The 17,929-nt window shown below is 52.3% G+C and overlaps 1 protein-coding gene across 1 annotated transcript in view; it reads left to right on the top strand.

Annotated features, from left to right (window-relative positions):
• The window catches only part of MAP1LC3A (microtubule associated protein 1 light chain 3 alpha), a 17,882-nt gene extending 379 nt beyond the window's left edge, over nt 1-17,503 (top strand). Inside the window, exons 2-4 of the mRNA XM_039712422.1 lie at nt 9,727-9,782; nt 15,674-15,780; nt 16,304-17,503. Of these exons, the coding sequence (XP_039568356.1) occupies nt 9,727-9,782; nt 15,674-15,780; nt 16,304-16,466 (326 nt within the window). The 3' untranslated portion in view covers nt 16,467-17,503. The remainder of the gene's footprint in view (nt 1-9,726; nt 9,783-15,673; nt 15,781-16,303) is intronic.
• The last annotated feature ends 426 nt before the right edge of the window (nt 17,504-17,929 follow it).

Genomic DNA, 17,929 nt, shown 5'->3' with positions numbered 1-17,929 from the left:
CCGCAGCCGCCGCGCGGTGATGTCATCCCGGCCGGGGGGGCCGCGCCGCGCCCGGCCCGAGCGCGGCTCTGTCCCCGGGCCGTGCCCGCTCTGTCCCCGGGCCGTGCCCGCGCTGTCCCCGGGCCGTGCCCGCTCTGTCGCCGCCTCTCCCTGGCACCGGCGTCGCCGGGGCGCGGTGGCGGCCGCAAGGCGCCGTGGGTTGCCCGGGACGAGGGCGGCGGCCGGGTGTCCCTTTTGGCTGTCAGAACACAAAGGCCTCCCCAGAAATCGCCCTCCGCGCTCCCCGTCTCGGCGGCGTTGGGGCGGCTGTTGTCCCGGGGTGTCGCACGCCCTCGGTGACGGCTGTGGACACAGAGCAGTCAGTGCTCACATCCCCCACCCTTTGCCGGAGGTGCTTGGTGGGGACGCTCAAAGGGTGAGGAGGTGACTGTAGAAAGTCCCAGATTTTTATCTCCAGACCCGACAGCGGAATCCGAGGAAACACCAAGTGCTGTTTCCCTTGACCTTTGCCAGCTGGCGCAGAGAGGTGTGTACTTCTCGCAGGTTAAATTCCTGGGGAGGGGGTAGCATTTGAGCTTTACTCGCTGTATAATGCTGAAAGGAGTGTTTTCATGCCATAAAAAACCCTCATATTGTGCCAGAGACTGTCCAAATGCAGGTGAGGGCGTTTCCTACATGAGTTTTAAAATTGGAGCTTTTGCCTGCTGAAAACTGCTGATCCAGCCCCTTGCTGCTCTCTTGGAAACTGTAAATATTTGGTATTTTATTGGCACAACCCTTCTGGCCTTGAATGCTTACCCAGCCCTCGCCTGCCACAGGACCGAGCCAGGGGAACACGCACAAACAAGAACCAGCCGAAGCCTGGGAGCTTGGGATCCTTGCTGGGACCCTGCTGTGTTCTCCTAAGCTGTGTCTTAAAACCAGTGAAGTCCTAAATCAGCCCCTTAGTAACTACCTACTGTTCAACTGGTGAGAATCAGCTTATTATGGTTAAGACGAGACTGGTTTGCCTTTGTGGATTGCTCAGACTTTCTTTGCGCCAGAAGGAAAACAAAATCTGAGGCTCAGAGCAGTTGAAAGAAAGCAGGATTAAAATAGCCCAGGAGGGACAGAGGGGGTGAGGGAGTTTGGTGCCGGCAACTGCAAGTGCTCCTTGTTTCTCTGTACTTTCCTCTGCCCTTTTGCTCTCTCAGCTGACTGGGCTGCAGAGCTGAGCCAGGAGGAGGGGAGGAGGAGGAGGAGGAGGAGGCCTGGCAGCCCCCGCAGTTGCTTTGGGTCAGGGCTGGAATTACTCTGTTGGAGAAAGTAAATACGGCTTGTTTTTGTCTTTGAATCATTGCACAACAGGAGCAGGAAGCGATTGTTTACAATGCAGTTGGAGAGGGCTGGTGGAAAACATCTCCAGCGCTTCTGTACCCTCAGAATGGTTTAATTTTTAAGGCTTCGAAACTTTACAGAAATGGAACGGTTCCAAAAAAGCAGTGAAAAGGCAGAGTCAGGGCTATGGCTGTTTACAAAAGGCACCCAGGCTCCAGTTTCATGGCAAGTGGCTGCCTTAGGTCTTGGGCTGCTGCTCCTCAGTGAAGATTCTGCTTTCCTCAATGCTTGTGTTCCCCCTTCTTGTATTTTTGGAATTTTTCTGTGAATTCCTTATGTTTGTTCATCTGCTTGGTCTTGTGTCTCTCCTGAGTAAAATTTCCTGATTTCTCTTCTTCATTGTTGAGGGCTTGAGAAGGGGACTGGCTGGGAAACACCAGGGGTTGGATCCAAGGTGTGTGGAGGGCATGGAGCAGTGACTCCTGCCGTGATCTCAGGTGCTGACCCTGGTGGGAGCTGAGCTCTGAGAGCTTGGCAGCAGAATGTCCTTGCTGTGGGTGCAGGGGGTGAAATGTGGCACCACCCTCTGCATCCATCTGCTGAACCCAGAGGCTGAGGCACGTTCAGATCTGTTGCAGGAGTCCAAAACAATTCCCAGAACAAAGCTGTGGTCTGTGTCAGAGGAACAGGCTGTCCTGGCAGTAGTGAGAGCGTGCAGCAGCCTGACGACACCGCTGCACTTCCCGAAAGGAACACGAGTCCTTGGGAGCATTGTCCCACTGCTCCTGACGCGGGGTTTGCTCTGGGCTGGCAGCAGCTGCCAGCTGTGTTTTCAGTGCAGCACAAAACCAGGGTGGTGATGGACACGGGCCTGGATCCTGGAGCAGCCGGGTGACCCAGAGCACCTCGGTCCCGTGTCCGGCAGGAACAGAGGCAGGAACACACCTGCATGTGGCTCAGCTGGAGCCCCTGGCTTGGTGACAAACACAGAGGTTTGACCTCAGCCTCTGTGGACAGAGTGTTCCCATCCCAGGTTCCATCCTCTGGGAGATCTGCCTTTGGTTGTGGGAAGCCACTCCTCTTCAGAGGAAAGGCAGTGCTGGGTGTGGAGCAAATCCCCGCTGGCTCTGGGGAACGGCGTCCCTGGGGACTCATCCAGTGCAAGCCAGCCTGCCTGTACCACTGAGACACCGGCAGTGGCTGAATTGTCTGCCTCACACACCTTCCTGCGCTCATCACAACAGTTCTGCTCATTGGTGGCTTGGAAAAACATCTGGATATTGATGTGAGGTCAGTCTGTGAGCCCTTGCTGGCCCTTGGCTGGTCCTTGGGTGTCTGTTCCGGCAGTTCTGCTTTGAGAGCTGGGATTCCTTGGGAGGAGGATGCTGCTCCAAGCTGCTGCCTAGCTGCCTGTGTCTTGGATTAATTACTGAGGACATTCTGTGACTTGACTGGATGTGGGGGTAATTATCAGCATTGAAGAACTGAACAGGCTTCCAGAACAAAAGCCAGACTGACATGTAGACCACAAATTTTGATTTTTTTATTATTATTCTTTTATATAACACAAGGTCCTGACTGGCAGCCAGGAATAATAAAACTTGTGTGTTTTGTTCATGACTTAATTTTTTCTTTTTCCACTATGAAAACTTCAGATCTTCCTTTGAGCCAGAAGGGTGGAAACTGGTGAATCCAGGGGCTGTCATTGTGCTAGGCCCTTGCCACCTCTGTCATTGAGTAGCCGTGAGCCATGGATAAGTCATGTCCCTTGGCTTTGGTGTTCCTTCTGTGGTCAGTCCCAGCAGGGATCACAGCCAGGAGAGTCACTTGGGAGGTCTCACAGTGTGTCACCTGCTCTGTGACATTCTGTGGCTTATTGGCAGTGTGTAAACACTACCAGCTCTGTCATGCTTTTGTTTGCTGCCTTTTGTCCTCAGAAGGTGGTTTAAGGCTGTGAGAGAAAATGCAGGAATGAATTCAAGACTCTGGTGTCTGGCGTGTGTCCCCAGAGCACCTGTGCATGTCCAGGCCTGTTGGTGCACAAATAGCAGTGAACTGTGCTGGGCAAAGGCTCTTGGTGCATGCAGGTGCACAGTGGGCTGCCCCAAAATACACTCCTGCCAGCAGTGCCAGGTCTTTCTTTGAGCAGGTTGAAGTGTCCTGAGTAGTTCTGAGAAATGTGCTGTCTTGGGGATGGATGGAGATGGATGGGAAGGTGTCCAGGTGGAAGGTCACACAGCAGGCAGAGGGAAACCCTGGCATGGCAGCCTCCCAAGGATACAGAGGGAACTTGCTGTTCCTTTACCAAGGATAGTAAAACTGTGATTAAATGTTGAGCAAAAAATCAGTTCCTTATCTGAAACTGTGATGTAAATACTCCCTGTGCCATCCTTTGACATGACACAGAAGGTGCTGCCCGTTTCCCCCTCATGCCCAGAGGGTGCAGTGAGTTTTAAGTTGTTTGGATGATTGGAGGTCCAGTGCTCATCCTACATGGCCCATGGCAGGGGTGGATCACAGAATCCCAGAATGGTTTTGTCTGGGAGGGGTCTTAAAGTCCATCCCATCCCATCCCACCCCTGCCATTGCAGGGACACCTTCCACTATCCCAGGGTACTCCAAGCCCCATCCAGCCTGGCCTTGGACACTTCCAGGGATCCAGGGGCAGCCACAGCTGCTCTGGGCACCCTGTGCCAGGGCCTGCCCACCCTCAAAGGGAAGAATTCCTTCCCAGTATCCCACCCGTCCCTGCCCTCTGGCAGTTTAATGCCATTCTGCCTTGTCCTGTCAATCCAGTGATACTGTACAACCAGAGGACAAGTGTCTTGACATGTATTTAGAGTTCACAGATGTGGTGTGGCTCTGCTTGATCACAAACTGAGCCCTTTTCATGATTTGCCAGATGCAAATGCTCATTCCTGGAGCCAGGCTCAAAATCATGCTCCTGCTACGTTTTTAAACTGCTAAGAAAAATGAAGGTATTTCCTGTTTGTGTTTTAAAATCCATTTTCAAGATCTGCTCTGGAGCCAGGAAGATTGGGAATTTTTGCAAATGAATAAGGCTGCTGAGATCCTTCTGCAGTGACACAACTCCAAGAACCTGGGATTCCAAACTCCTCCCAGGCACTGCACATCTGGTATTGCAGCTGCAGTGATGGGATGGAGGGTCAGGAAGACAGAGCATCCACTGCTCCATATTTATGCTGGCAATAACTTCCAGGGACAGTGGAGCTTCAGGCTCCACCCATTCCGTGATGCAGAGATATGTTTTTATCAGTTCAAAGTTTTTAGGTTCAGGGCAGTGTGGGTTTGGTCCTGAGTCATTTGTCCCGTCCGGAGCACCCAGCTTCACAGACAGTCAAATAAAATAAACCTAAAATAAATCAGAAGCAGTGTCAGGTCTCTGCAGTGCTGCTGTCCTGTGTAGCCTGAGACAAGCATGCTCTGGGGTGCTGAGGACACCTGGCCTGGGCACAGCCTCCTTCCTTCCTGAATGTGGGAGTCTCTCACTCCTCCTGCAGTACCAGTGGCCTGAGAAGGAGCACTGGGCAAGGACAGGTCAGGTCATGTGCTGGGTGAGCCATGACACACTCACAAATTTGGGTGTTTCCTGGTGGTTAGAGGTGTCTGGCCTTAGGGTGGTGTGATATTACAGAAGTAGTCATTGATGTTCATGTGGAATGACCTGCATAACTGGCCTGTGTCTCCAGCACTTGCCAGCTCATCCCACACACATCCTGGTTTCAAACCATCCAATTCCTCCTCTCCTGGCAGAAAATCTCTTGGAGAGAAGTCCATGCTCTGACAGCACTCTGCCCTGGGACTGACCACAGCAGCTTCTTGAAGAAACACGTTCATTTTTGCATCTGCTTCAAATCTGAGGCAGATCCCTCTCTGGGCTGCTGGCAGGGTGTTGTGTGGATGGCAGGAGAAGCCACAGGGCCAGCAGCCTGCTGGAGGTGCCAGGGATGTCTGCGCCCTCCGGAGCTGTGGGACACAGGAGGGGCAGTAGCTCACAGCTGCATTTCTGGTCTCTGCTCTCTGCACACAGCCCTTGCCCAGCTCGGGAGCTGTTGATCTGGTAGCTGATGAGGTTTCCAGGTGGTATTTGTTCTTACTGGTGTTTTCCTAGCAGCATTCCTGCTGGTCACAGGCAGCAGGGCCTCTCCCTATCGCCCATCTGCTGCCTTGGGGCAGCACCAGTGCCTGAGCAGTGCTTGTCTAGGATCTCCTGAAAAATGGTGCCCCTTATGCAACAGCACTGTTGGAGGACTTGCCATGTGTTTTCCTTCTGTCCCACCATCTGTATCTTTTGTCTGCTGAGGCTCTTTTGCATCCAGGACTGTCCTTTCATCCTGTGTCTGCACAGCGCCCAGCACAGCAGGGACCTGGCTCCCGTGGCCACAGCTCCTGGGCACAGCTGATAAAAAAGGTTAATGTTTGCAAAGCATTTGGCCTTAAAATTTTCCACTGTTCTCCTCAGCTGCCATAATGATCTCATCCTGCATTGCCATGGGATACACTGTGTGCTCGCATCTTTTGGAGCACAGCTTGGGAAGGACCTCAGTCAAGAAAACAGCCAAGATTCTGGTGTTTTGGGCAATTTGCAAGCTTTGCTGTTGGTGCTTAACAGTTGAAACAGCAGTTGGAGGAGAAATAGACAATTTCCTGGCATATGCAATGTTACAAAAATACTCCTATTTTTCAATAGGCCCTAGCAGAGAAGTTTCCCTGGGAATAACCAATAAAATGGTGTGGTTTTTGTCTTGCTGCCATCTTGAGACCTGACATCCTGGCACCAGGGAGAAGTCTGGCTTCCCTCAAGGCAGAGATGTGGTGCCCACAGCTGGAGCGTGGGTGGGGCTCTTCCCTCTCATGCAGGTCATCACTCTTGGCTCAGCTCCGGGAGCAGCAGAGGCTGGAGCCCCTGAGCTGCTGCAGTCAGGTGTGGTGTTCTGCTGCCCTGGCAGCGAGGAGGAGCAGAGGAGGAGAACGTGGATGGGTTCAGGGCTGTGTTTACAGCTCCGGTTTGCTCTGCACATTGGCAAAGCATTAACTGTGGCCAGGTGCTGCAGGGATGGGGAAAGTCTCAACTTCAGCACAGTTTGGGAGAGCTGCAGGAGGAGAACAAAGCTTGTAAGATCAGGCCTGTTGTGTATGAATGTGAGTGTGCAAACGCTGCTGGGGTGGGGGGGATCCTGCCTGTCCTCAGCACCGTGGGGGCTCAGGTGCTGGGCTGGCACCTCCAGCCAGGTTTCTCTGAAGTGCCCTTTAACCCCTTTCTCTGTATTCTGTGACTTAGATTAGACTGTATAGACACTGAATTAAGGCTGGTATTTATAACTGTTCCTGCTGTGTGATGTTGATGCTTTCATGAGTCACAGGCTCAACCTCTGGCTCCCACCCCAGGCTGAGGAGGGTGTGGGTGACCATCACTATCTCTTGCTGGAGATCTCTTGTGCTGAACTCCTGTGTGCACAGAAATCGCCCAGGGATTGATGCAGCTTTTCCTGATTGCCAAGCCTGCTTCCTTGGCTCTCCAAGGCTAGGATGGGACAGAGTGTGCTCTTTAGCAGTGCTTCAGGTGTCCTGGAGACTTCTGCCTGTAGGTTCAGGAGCCTGAGCACCTTAGGTGGGATTGCTCCCAACTGCCTTCCTGAATGGAGTTTCTGAAGTGAGTGATTCCAGGCCAGAGGAAGAAGTGCTTGAGGTGTTTGTAGTTGCAATCCCTGGACGTTCTGGAGGGATCCAGCAGCCCCTGGAGTAAAGCAGCACCTGCTGCCATTCCCCTGTGGTCACTGCAGATCAGCCTCCTGCCACAGGCTCCCCTGAGCTCAGGAAGGCTGTGAATGCCCTGGCTCCTGCTGGACAGAGGGAACAGGTCCTGGGCATGTGGCAGGTTTTAAAGGGTGGGAAAGGGGAGCTTCCACTGTGGCCCAGACAGACCGGGAGCTCTGTCACTGGTGTCTTGTGCCCTTGATTCCTCCTGATCATGGAGTCAGCAAGACCTGGAAGGATCTTTCTGCAGCAGCCACCTCTGTCCAAGGCACCCCATCTGTTCCCTGTGGAGGACAGAGGACTGTGGTCCCAGGGGTGGGATCCTGAGGCACTGATGTGCAGCTGGAGTCATGATGGACCCTCTTCCTCTCTGTGTGGCACCTTTTTCAGTGTAATGGGCAGGAGGCACCTCTGTTCCCACTGTGTAAATGGAGGTGGTGATGGCTGTGTCATCTTGTGCTGTAGCTGGTGATGCTTCCAGGGAGCAGGAAGGGATGTCTGGCATGTGGCTGCCCTTTGGCACACGCAGCCTGGCCTAGTTGGATGCTCCAAGATTATCTTCATTTACTAGCCTTCATAACATGCCTTCAGCAAATTCCTTCTCTGACCCTTCTCACAATTACCTGCATTGTTGGGGCTTCCTGTGCAAAGAGTCCTGTGACCTTGCAGGGCAGCACATGGTGTTGAGGAAGCTCATCCACATGGCCATCCGATAGTATGGAGAGAGAAGCAGGCTAGGGTGGACACTGCAGCCAGGATGACTGGCCAAACGTGAGGACACAGCTCTGCAGGCTCTGTTAACACCCAGAAGTCTGAGCAAGCTGCTGGAACTTGCATGGTGATCAGTGTTGTCCAGTTGAGCTCTGGATCTCCAGCCTTTTGGATGCTCCATCCTGGACACAAGTGAACATTGGGAATGGGGCTCTGTGGGAGGGGGCAGCTGCTTCTGCTTCTGCTCCAGCTGGGTGATGTGGGCTGGGTGCTGCTGGCACCGTGTCCTGCAGCATGCCCAGGGAGGTGTCTCTGTACCAGTGTCACGTGTGCTGCTGATGTCTGTGTGACTCCCTGGCTGACTGGTACCTCAGGGGAAAATTGTTTGTATCACAAGAATGACTCTGGATCCCTGGAGCACTGGATTGGATAAAAAGGAAACATGAGAAGTTGCATCTTCCATCATAAAACCCAAAACAAATATGCCTGAATTTTTCATGAAAACCAAATAATCTTGCTCTGTGTTGCTTGCATATGGAGTCCTACAGAATAAAAGATCCAACAGTTCGTAGCAGAGCGATATTTTCTTCTCAGAGTAGGCAGAAATGGTGCCCAAAACTTTCTATGATCTGGTGATTTTGTAGTCTTGTGGCTTTTAAAGAAACTCCAGTTTTCTCCCAAAGTCATATCTAGCCAAATTAAATATATAAGCAGTAAGGTTTTATTGAGTGCTCAGAGGAGACATTATCAGTGTTTGTGAGGAGAAAACACTCAGCCACATGCATTTATCCTGCCCCCCATTATCCCAGTGGGCCATGGGGAGCTGGGGCTGTGTAAGCTGGTGAGGGGTCAGGCTGGAGCTGGTGCTGTGATGATCCTGTGAAGATCCTGCAATACCCAGATCTCTTTTCTAGGCAGTGCTTAGTCACTGACCTTCACCCCCCAGGGTAGTTTTTGGGCATTTCAGATGTAGGCTGTGAAGCACTTCCCAGAGTAGTGGCAGTTCCAGGAGGAGGCAGGTCTGTAGTGTCCCAGGAAGAGCATACACAGAGCCCTCCCTGGCCCTGGTACTGCTTCTTCCTCTGCTTTCTGCTGCTTTGGGTGGTGGAAGGAGAGCCCTCTGGTAGAGCAGTGAGGGGTATGGGAATTCTCCTGTAAACTGGAAGAATGCACGAGCTTTGTGCTGCCTGTTGTGTGTGTCAATAAACTCTGGAGGAAAATGGAATAGAAAGTGTGAGAACAACTGCAGGAAAAGTCCTTCTGTATGTGGGTCATCTCCTTGCTTAAGGTTTTCTTCCTGCCTCCAGGCCTGGAAATACTTTCTGCCAGGCCAAGAGCTGTTGTAGCTGCTCCATAGCTCTGTGCTAGGGACAGAGTCCTCCTTGGCGAGGTGCAGCTCTTGTGGAACCAGGCACCGTGCCAGAGAGTGCTTGGAAGTGCGCAACAGGCAGGAGGCAATGGCTAAAACCCACCCCAGCTGGAGAATTGTCTCCCTGGGGGAAGCATCCAGGAGACACATGGAGCCTGAACGTGCAGAGCACAGCCCCCAAAGCTGTGCTGCTGCCCTGCGCCCTTTGCCAGGAGCTGCGTGTGCTTAGGGTGGAATAAAGTTAATTTTGTCAGCTTTGTGGTCTCCTTTCACTGTCCTGATTGCCAGGCGTGCTGCCCAGTTTCAGCAGGCAGAGTGGTGTGTCCCAGCCTGGGGGTGGCTGGGCAGCAGGAGGCCATGAAGGGCTGGCCACTGGAGCTGACATCTGGCACACCATGCTCAGAAAAGGCCTGGTGAGCACAATGTGCATTCCTTGGGAAATGTCCCTCTCTCTGGGTCAGGCTGTGGCTTGAAGGGTGGGTACCTCAGTCCTGCCTGCCCTACCACACACAGGTCTTTCTAATTTGATTTCTTTACTTCTTTCTTTGCAGCGGATCGTTGTAAAGAAGTGCAGCAGATCCGAGAGCAGCATCCAAACAAAATCCCAGTAAGTAAATTGTTCTCACTCTTCTGTGTCAGGCTTTGTTCTCAGGACCCCTCTGTGCTCCTGGGTGGCCTTCATAGAGCTTGCAAAACTTTGCTCCCTGGAATCAACACAGGATGGTCCCCATGATCCTCCAGTGCCTTGTGTGTGCCTGCTGCTCAATAGCAGACATGTTCTCTGCAGTGCAAAGGACAGTCTGGCTCTAAAGCTCCATGCTGCCCTGGAGGAAGGGGGCTGATTTCATCTCAGATCTATTTCCAAGTGAGTGCAGTAGGAGAAAACTCTGAAATGGCTTTTGTTTTGGCTGTAGCAGCTACCTTAATTTTCCTGGCTAGCCTGGTAAGGATTTCTCTGCCCAGAGAAAGATGTGTGGGCTGATCTTCGCTGCACTGAAAGCACAGAGTCTCTTTCAGGATCATTCATACCCATTCTGTGCTGTCCCAGCATCTGCAGTTGATGGGCACAGGTGAGACACCATGAACTTGCAGTTCTTCCTGCCCAGTCACACCTAATATGCTGAGCTGCTCTTTGGCTGTGAGTGTGCTTTTGAGTTACTAGCTTAGTATTTGCTGCTCTTCCTGAGCAGATGGAGAACTTGGAGGAACATCCCATCTCTGGAAGTGTTCAAGACCAGATTGGACAGGGCTTGGAGCAGCCTTGTCTAGTGGAAGGTGTCCCTGCTCACCTTTAAGGTCCCTTCCAACCCAAACCATTCCATAATTATATGAAATTATGTACTTGGGGCTTATCTTACTTTTTGCTGTATCACAGAATCTATGACCAAAAAGACAGGATTCCTAGTTCAGCTCCCTCTCAGTGTTGGGTGAACATCAACTTTGTCTTAAAATTGTAGACTATCAGCATTTGGCCTTCAAGACTGAGTGTCTCAAACTGCTCTTGGCCCATCTTAGTCCACCTCACTCTTGTTTAGTTTTTAGCACAGTGTCTTCTAGCCACAAAAATTCCTTCTTCTCCTCTCCTCCCACCACCACTGTGGTGTTCATGTGATGTTCCCTTGTTTCCAGCTCGGCAGAGCAGGGCCTGCCCCTCACAGCACCCTGGTACCAGTACTCCAGGCTGTCAACACACTGACAGACCTCTGCTTTTAATGTGGTATTCATGGCTTAGACTGGCCCTGCATTTCTCCAGAGCTGTGGCAGAGCTAACTGCAGTGCATTCAGGCTCTGGCAGTAAGGCCAGGCTCGAAATAAGTTGTACATGAAATGCACACATGTGCCTGCATACAAATGTGTGCTGCTTGGGGAATGGACAGAAGAGCCAGAGCTGTGCATCCACAGGCAGAGTTCCATGGCATTACTGAGACATGGTGGGAGAGCTCCCATGGCTGGAGTGCTCTTTGTGTTGGAGTCAACACCACAAGTTTTGCAAGTTTTGCTGGAGGGGTAAAAAGAATCAGGAGGTGAGAAGGGTCATGAAGGCTTGTGGGGTCCAGCTGTGTTGGTGTCACTGCTGTCTCTAAAGGCCTGGCTCCCATTAGACCCCAAGAGCAGCTTGGTGCTGTCTCTCTTCTCTCCCAGGGCAGGTTTCAGGGCTGGGCAGTGATCAGAGCCTCGTGCAGGAGTGTGGTGTGGGCACTGTCATGGGTCCAAGCACTGCAGGCTCATGGGCTGCAGGAAGCTCTTGGTCATCTGTGAAAGACAGGAGCTGTGTTTTCCAAGTGATTGGCTTCCCTGGAGAGGCACCAGGAATCAGAAGAGGGGTTTGAGTGCCGAGCCCAGGGGAGTTAGGAAGATCCAAGGTCACACCCTTACTGCTGACGGAAACCACAGCAAAGCTGTGCAGCACCTGCTGCCCTCCTGCATCTCCAGTTTCCAGCCAGAGTCCTTGGGCAAGTCCCTTTTGCTTTGAGAGGGGGCCAGGAGGATTTGCAGAGGGCATGGCCTGGCTGTGTGCCCAGGGAAGAGCACGTCTCTCCTGTTTCCATGAGTGTGCTTGCAGGGAAAGCTGAGGAAGGGACTGATAGGGAGTTCTTGGCTTCTGTTTCACGGGATGTCACATCCCAGGATGCCCCCCTGGCACATGTAATAAGGACATAGGCAGGAGCCAGGTCCCCTGTCCACCTCATGCCAGGGGCTCCTTTGCTGTCTCTGCATTTCCCTGAGCTGCCTGCTCTGGCAGAAGGTGCTGGCCTCAGGCACACCTGCTGAGAAGGTGAGATGGTTGTGCTGGTAGCAGGGGCTGCCCGTGCTCAGCCGTGTAGGGGAGAAATCTCCAGCTGCTCCTCGCAGGGCACTTCCTCTTTGGGCAGTCAGAGCAAGCAGAGAACCTCCAGCCTTTTCACTGGGACCCCCATCCACAGCCTCAATACATGTTTTCAAAATCATCTTCTGTCCTGTTAGAGGACAGGGAGCTGTCCCTGCCTGCTCTCAGCCCCAGGGACCTTCCTGGAGATGACTGAACCCTCAGAGTCTGAAATTGCTGGGGAGCAGCTTGTTCTGGGCAGCAATGGGAGCAAACCACTTCCCAAAGCCCTGCAGTGCTAAATTCTGGCAGGCTGGTGAGTTGTGGGCTGTAGAGGGGGCTGAAGGCAGGGCCACCCCCGGTGCTGGCAGGGAGGGCTGAGGGGTATTTGGGCTGTGCAGGGAGGGCTCATCTGAGCAGCCACAGAGGAGCATGGAGAGACAGTGGCAGGTGGGACATCCCACATAATGCCTTGCCCTGGCTCAGGCGTGGATGGAAACCCAGATTATGAACTCAGAGGAAGGGACAACCTTCTCTGGGCTCCTGGGAGGGCTCTGCTGGGGAGTTGCAGATTCAATGTCCAGCACTGACATGACTCTGGATGGATCAACACCACAGCACCTTTCTGACTGAGGGCTCCTGTGTCTGCTGCCACCAAAGCACCTGCAGCCTGCTCTGCCAGAGGGGGACAGGGTGAGGCTGGTGCAGTCTGTGCTCGTGTGAGCTCTGCGTGTGTCAGTGTGCCTGGCCATGGATGCCAGGGAGGTGTTACATACACACATTTGAGCCTCTGTGCCTGCTAGGAATACATTCCCAGCCTCACTCCTGGTTGGACCTTGCCTCTGGTGACCACCACATCTGGCCATATTCCCTACCAGACTCCCTTTCCGTCTCTCCAGACTGGCCCCAGAACAAAGGCTGTATTCATAAGCACTGCCCAAGGCCCTTTGCAGCAGGACTAGGACTTCAGGCTCAGCCCTGAGTATTTCCCTTCCCCACCTGTGCCCACTCATGATTTCTGCTGAGATCTGTGGTGGTTCCCTCTGCAAGAGCAGGTGTCCCATGCTGAGGAGCCCCTGGCTCAAGGCAGCAGCTTGGAAGAGGATATGGAATGGGAGGTGGCTGGGTACACCCTCCCTGTGGCCACAGGGATGTAACTTTAGCATTTGATCATGCTTTTCCCTCCAGAGCTACACAAGAACGTTTTGTCCACTGGCCACCTGTTCTCATAGCTGGGTTACCCAAATAGCAGCTCATGTTCTGGGAACAGAAACTCTTGGAGCTGTTCTACATGAGAGGCTCTGTGTCTGCTCAGGGCACAAGGCAGCTGCTGCTCCAAGAGATTCATTCTTGGATTAATCTAAAGGTGCTTCTTCTTGGGATGGACCTGGCTGGTAATGAGAGACGCCGGCCTCTGGTCCTGCTCTTGTGAAAACTGAGGCATCATCCAGGTGTGTAGGGCCATCTCTCCAGGTAAAGGTGGGTGCACAAACAGCTGCTGTGCAGCTGCTTCTCTGTGCAAACCAAAAAGCTGAAGGGCCAATGTTGCCTGTGTGTTTCCCAGCAGCATCCTTGTAGCAAACCAAAAAGCTGAAGGGCCAATGTTGCCTTTATTTCCCAGCAGCATCCTTTTATGTGGCTGCTGTGAGTGCTCAGCCCCTCAAGAATACTCCTCTCCCCACAGCCTAAATACCTCTCTTTGTAAGATTCAAGTTAAACACAGTAGGATGGTTCTGCTCATCTTGTCCTCCCTGTGCCCTCCTTGGAGGGATGAAGGGCCACTAACAGGTTGGTGGGGGATGTCCCAATGCATTATTTAGTCTGTTGCAGAAAGTGGTTCCTTAATCAGATTCTCCTTTGCCAAAGAGAGCTACCTGGTGTTCACATGCTGCTTGCCCAGGTGCTGGGCTCCCCTTGGCTGTGATTTTTCCAGGTGGGCTCTGCAGAGGCCGTTTTGGGGCAGAGCCCCCAGCAAGGCAGCTCACCCCTGCTCCTCCGGGCAGTGCCTGCAGCCCAGCCCTGTCAGCCCAGCCCCGCGGGCTCCGCAGACATTCCCAGCTCACTGGTGACTCCGCACTGTTCAGCTGCTGCGTCTGATCCACTCTGGGGGAGGCTGGCAGGAGTTCTGCTGCTGCTGCCAGAGGCTGGTGTGTCAACAAAGGATCAAAGGGAAGGGAAATCCGTGTTCCCGGAGGTTCCCTGGTCCTTCTGGCTCCACAGAGCCATCTCCTGGGGATCCTCCTCTCTGCACGCTGCTCCGTCCCTCTGCTGCCAAAAGCCACTTGCAGTCTCTTTTTGGAAAGGACCTGGGAAAATAAATTATGGCAATTCCTTGCCTTACAGTGAAAAATAGTGTTCAGTCTCAGGTGGGAGAGGTTAATGGGCTGATGAGTATCCAGGAGTCTCTCTGTGGGGAAATCAACAGAGATGTGAGAGAGCATCACTGCAATGGGAACATACTAAGCTGTATATTTTTAACTTATTTTCATTTTTCTTAAAAGTACATTCCCTATTTTAACTTCCTGCCACTTTGTTTCTCACAATACAAAAGGTACATTTCCAGGCTGGTTTAGAACTGCAATTTTAGCTGTCAGCAAACAGCTTCACAGAAGAAAATCATTAACTGTAATAGCAGGAAAATGGATCAGAAATCATCATTCAGCCATTTCAGAATGTAGGGATGGTAAGAACTTTTCCAAGCAAGATGTCTGGCAGAGGAGGACGGGCTGGGTTGTCCCTGTGGTGGCACCATGCAGGAGTGCCTGGGAAGCTCAGTGCACAGCTGGGGTGGCCCTGGGTTTCTGATCCTTCTCAGCGTCAGTGTGTCTGCCTGTTAACATAAGGAGTGGGACTGGTGAAATCCAAACACCCCCTTTCTGAAGGAATGCCTGGCTGGCCTCACTGGGACTTCTGAAAACTGCTTGCTTGGGAATATCCACAGCTGTTCCTGAGCAGGCAGAGGGATGCTGAATGGCAGCAGGAAGGAAACTCCATCATGAGCTGTCTGTAGCTCAAGCCACAAAACCTGTGGGTTTGGTCAGTCAGAAAGTGTTGTTAAAATACTTCACTCCTCTGCAGATGCCCTGCATGTGGGAGTGTTGCCATCTTGTTACAAAGGTTTCATACCTCCTCAGTGATATCTCGGGGTAGCTCCTCACAGCACTGACTCCTTCTCCTCTGCACAGCCAACAAACTCCATCTCCCCTCTCAACCAGCCAACCTGCTCTTTTATAATACCCCTCTTAACTGGATCCAGCTGTGGCCTATTAAGGGCAGGCTTGTTCTTAATGCTTGATAATTGGCACAGCTGTAACCCCTTAGGGGTGAGATTACTTTCACCACTATCTCTAGTCTCCTACCTTCTATCTATCCACACGAGAGGACAAGAATCTGTATCAGTCCAGTGGTGCCCATTGTTTCTCTGCCAGCCAGAGCACTTGGTGCTTTAGTTCATTGTTTTGGCCACTGTTCATTGCCTGGCCCAAGCACAGGTGACTGATGAAGAGCCACCTGCAGCCAGCCTGGTGGTCACTGCTCATGTCCTTTTTCTGTTTTGTTTCCTGTGAGGGTGAAGCAAAGTGAGGCTGTACCTCAGCTTTTCTACCCATGCTAGTTGGATTTGTATCTGACCTTGGGACCAGTGCATGGGGCACTATGACCCTGACTAATCTTACCCTTGACTTTCCTTCCAGGTCATCATTGAACGCTACAAAGGGGAGAAACAGCTGCCAGTGCTGGATAAGACCAAGTTCCTTGTCCCAGACCATGTCAACATGAGTGAATTGGTCAAAATAATCCGGTCAGTGGGGTGGTCTCAGCTGGCATGTTGAGAGCCTGTGCTCACCCACAGGCCACTCACGGCAGGGTGGTGGGGTGAGGGTGAGGCAGAGGAGCTGCTGAGGGCAGGGATGGGGATGTGGCAGCAGCAGCATCCTTGTGTGTGGAACAGACTGGTGTGGGGGGCAGGTTCTTAGCACCTTGTGAAGGTCTGGGGTCTCTCCCTCAAGGGGACACTCATAAGCAATGAAGGGGTCCCATCCCCTCTTTTTATTCTTGTGCTCAGAGGGAAGAGGCCCCTCTGCTTTGCCCTTGCCAGTAGCACTTGGAAAAAGGGGGCTTTGCAGAATCCTGGCTCGGGAGGCCTTGGAGGCGCTCAGCTGGACTCATGGATACCACGTCCTCAGTGGTGGGAGGAGGGCCTGAGGTGGCCCTGGCTGTGCAGGCCTGGCCCCAAGGGAGTAGCATTGCTGGGGGGGAGGAGCTGGCTGTCAGGCACCCACCCCAGCTGGGCTGACCCTGCCTCTCCTGCCCTTTCCCCACAGGCGCCGCTTGCAGCTGAATCCCACCCAGGCGTTCTTCCTGCTGGTGAACCAGCACAGCATGGTCAGCGTGTCCACCCCCATCTCGGAGATCTACGAGCAGGAGAAGGACGAGGATGGCTTCCTCTACATGGTCTATGCTTCCCAGGAGACCTTTGGCTTCTGAGGGCTGCTGAGAGCTGGCATGTGGAGGCAGATGAACTGTGGCACAGAGGCCCCTGGCCTCGGAAGACAACACAGCCAGAGGCTCACAAGAGGGGGGCTGTGCTGACCCCCTTCCCCTCCCTCCCTCCCTCCCCTCTCCCTGCCCATCACCCTGTCACCAAAGAGGCTCGTGGCGCGTGTTGGACTCGCACAACCCTTCCCCTCTGTGTAGGTCAGTCCCGCTCCCCCAGGCGCCAGCCCAGGTGTGACACCCCTAGCCAGCCCTGCAGACCCCACGTAGGGCTGGCCCCTGTCCCCTGTCCCCGCGCTGCTCTCGCTGTGCTGTGTGTGCTCTGCTGCTGCCAGACCCGCTGGGCCACTGTCACCCAGCACAGGGAGAGCCACCTCTCCCCAGGCACTCATAAAGGGCAGGAGGTCTGCAGAAGCAGCTAACAGATGTTACCATTGCTCCCGAGTTTTAATTGATTTTAATTACACCCATATCAGATTCTTGGTGCTACTGAGTAGATGTAGGCGTCTCTGTAGGACTGTGGATAATGTATATCCTTTAGATTTGTTTTATTGGTTTGTTTGTTTGGGTTTGTTTTGGTTGTGTTTTTTTTTAGGGATAGATTGGAATGGGGAGAGGGGGAAACTTTCCTGTATTCTGTAGGTAAATAAATCAGGCTTCATTGCACTTTAAAGCATAGTAGATGTCAGAGTGGAATTTTCTTTTAATTTATACAGATTTGCCACCTATAGTGCTGCTCCTCTGTTGACGGTTGTACCTAGATTATCTTGTTTGGTTTTTTTTCTAATAAAATTGATTTCCCTTCTCTCTGTCTCCCCATTGCATGCAATTTTTCAGTCTCAGTGTGTCAAGGAGTTCACTGAAGGAGTGTACTGATATTTGCTATGTTCCTGTCCCTGTTTCTCATGTATTATACCAAAAAAATGTATATGATAAAATCTCCCCCAGTTTAATATATACAAAGGTATATATATATATATATATAAATATATATATAAAATAAACATAAATTCAAGTTGTGTCTTGTAGGAATGTTCTGTTCCCATCTCATTTGTCTGTGTTAATGTCTCTGGTATATCAAATGTGATGTGTGTTCCCCATGTTCACTGGTGTGTTTGTACCTGCCCAGGCTTCTGAGCTGGTTAATCCAAGCTGTGGAAGAGCAGCTGGTTGGGACTGAGGGGCTGGGACCATGGAGGAAGATTGGTTTAGAGAACAGAGCACTGGATAGTGACACAGGAAACATGTTTGTCTTTGCCCTACCTGTGTAGAGTCTCTTGTTCTTTGATTAAACTTCCTCATCTGTAAAGAAAAACCTTGAGGTGGAGCCAAGGCATTTGTAAAGTTTGTTTTTAAGGGAAGCTTTGAGCAGTGCAGGAAATGATGCCTTATCCTGAGCATTCCATCAGACTGTTCTCCAGGCAAAGGCAGGAGCTGATGGTCCTGTGGCTGGT

This window comes from Passer montanus, unplaced genomic scaffold, assembly GCF_014805655.1.
Source record: "Passer montanus isolate IOZ18808 unplaced genomic scaffold, ASM1480565v1 scaffold269, whole genome shotgun sequence".
NCBI classification, from domain to species: domain Eukaryota; kingdom Metazoa; phylum Chordata; class Aves; order Passeriformes; family Passeridae; genus Passer; species Passer montanus.
The sequence above is the reverse complement of the archived record's forward strand: the minus strand, read 5'-3'. Positions and strand labels throughout refer to the sequence as shown.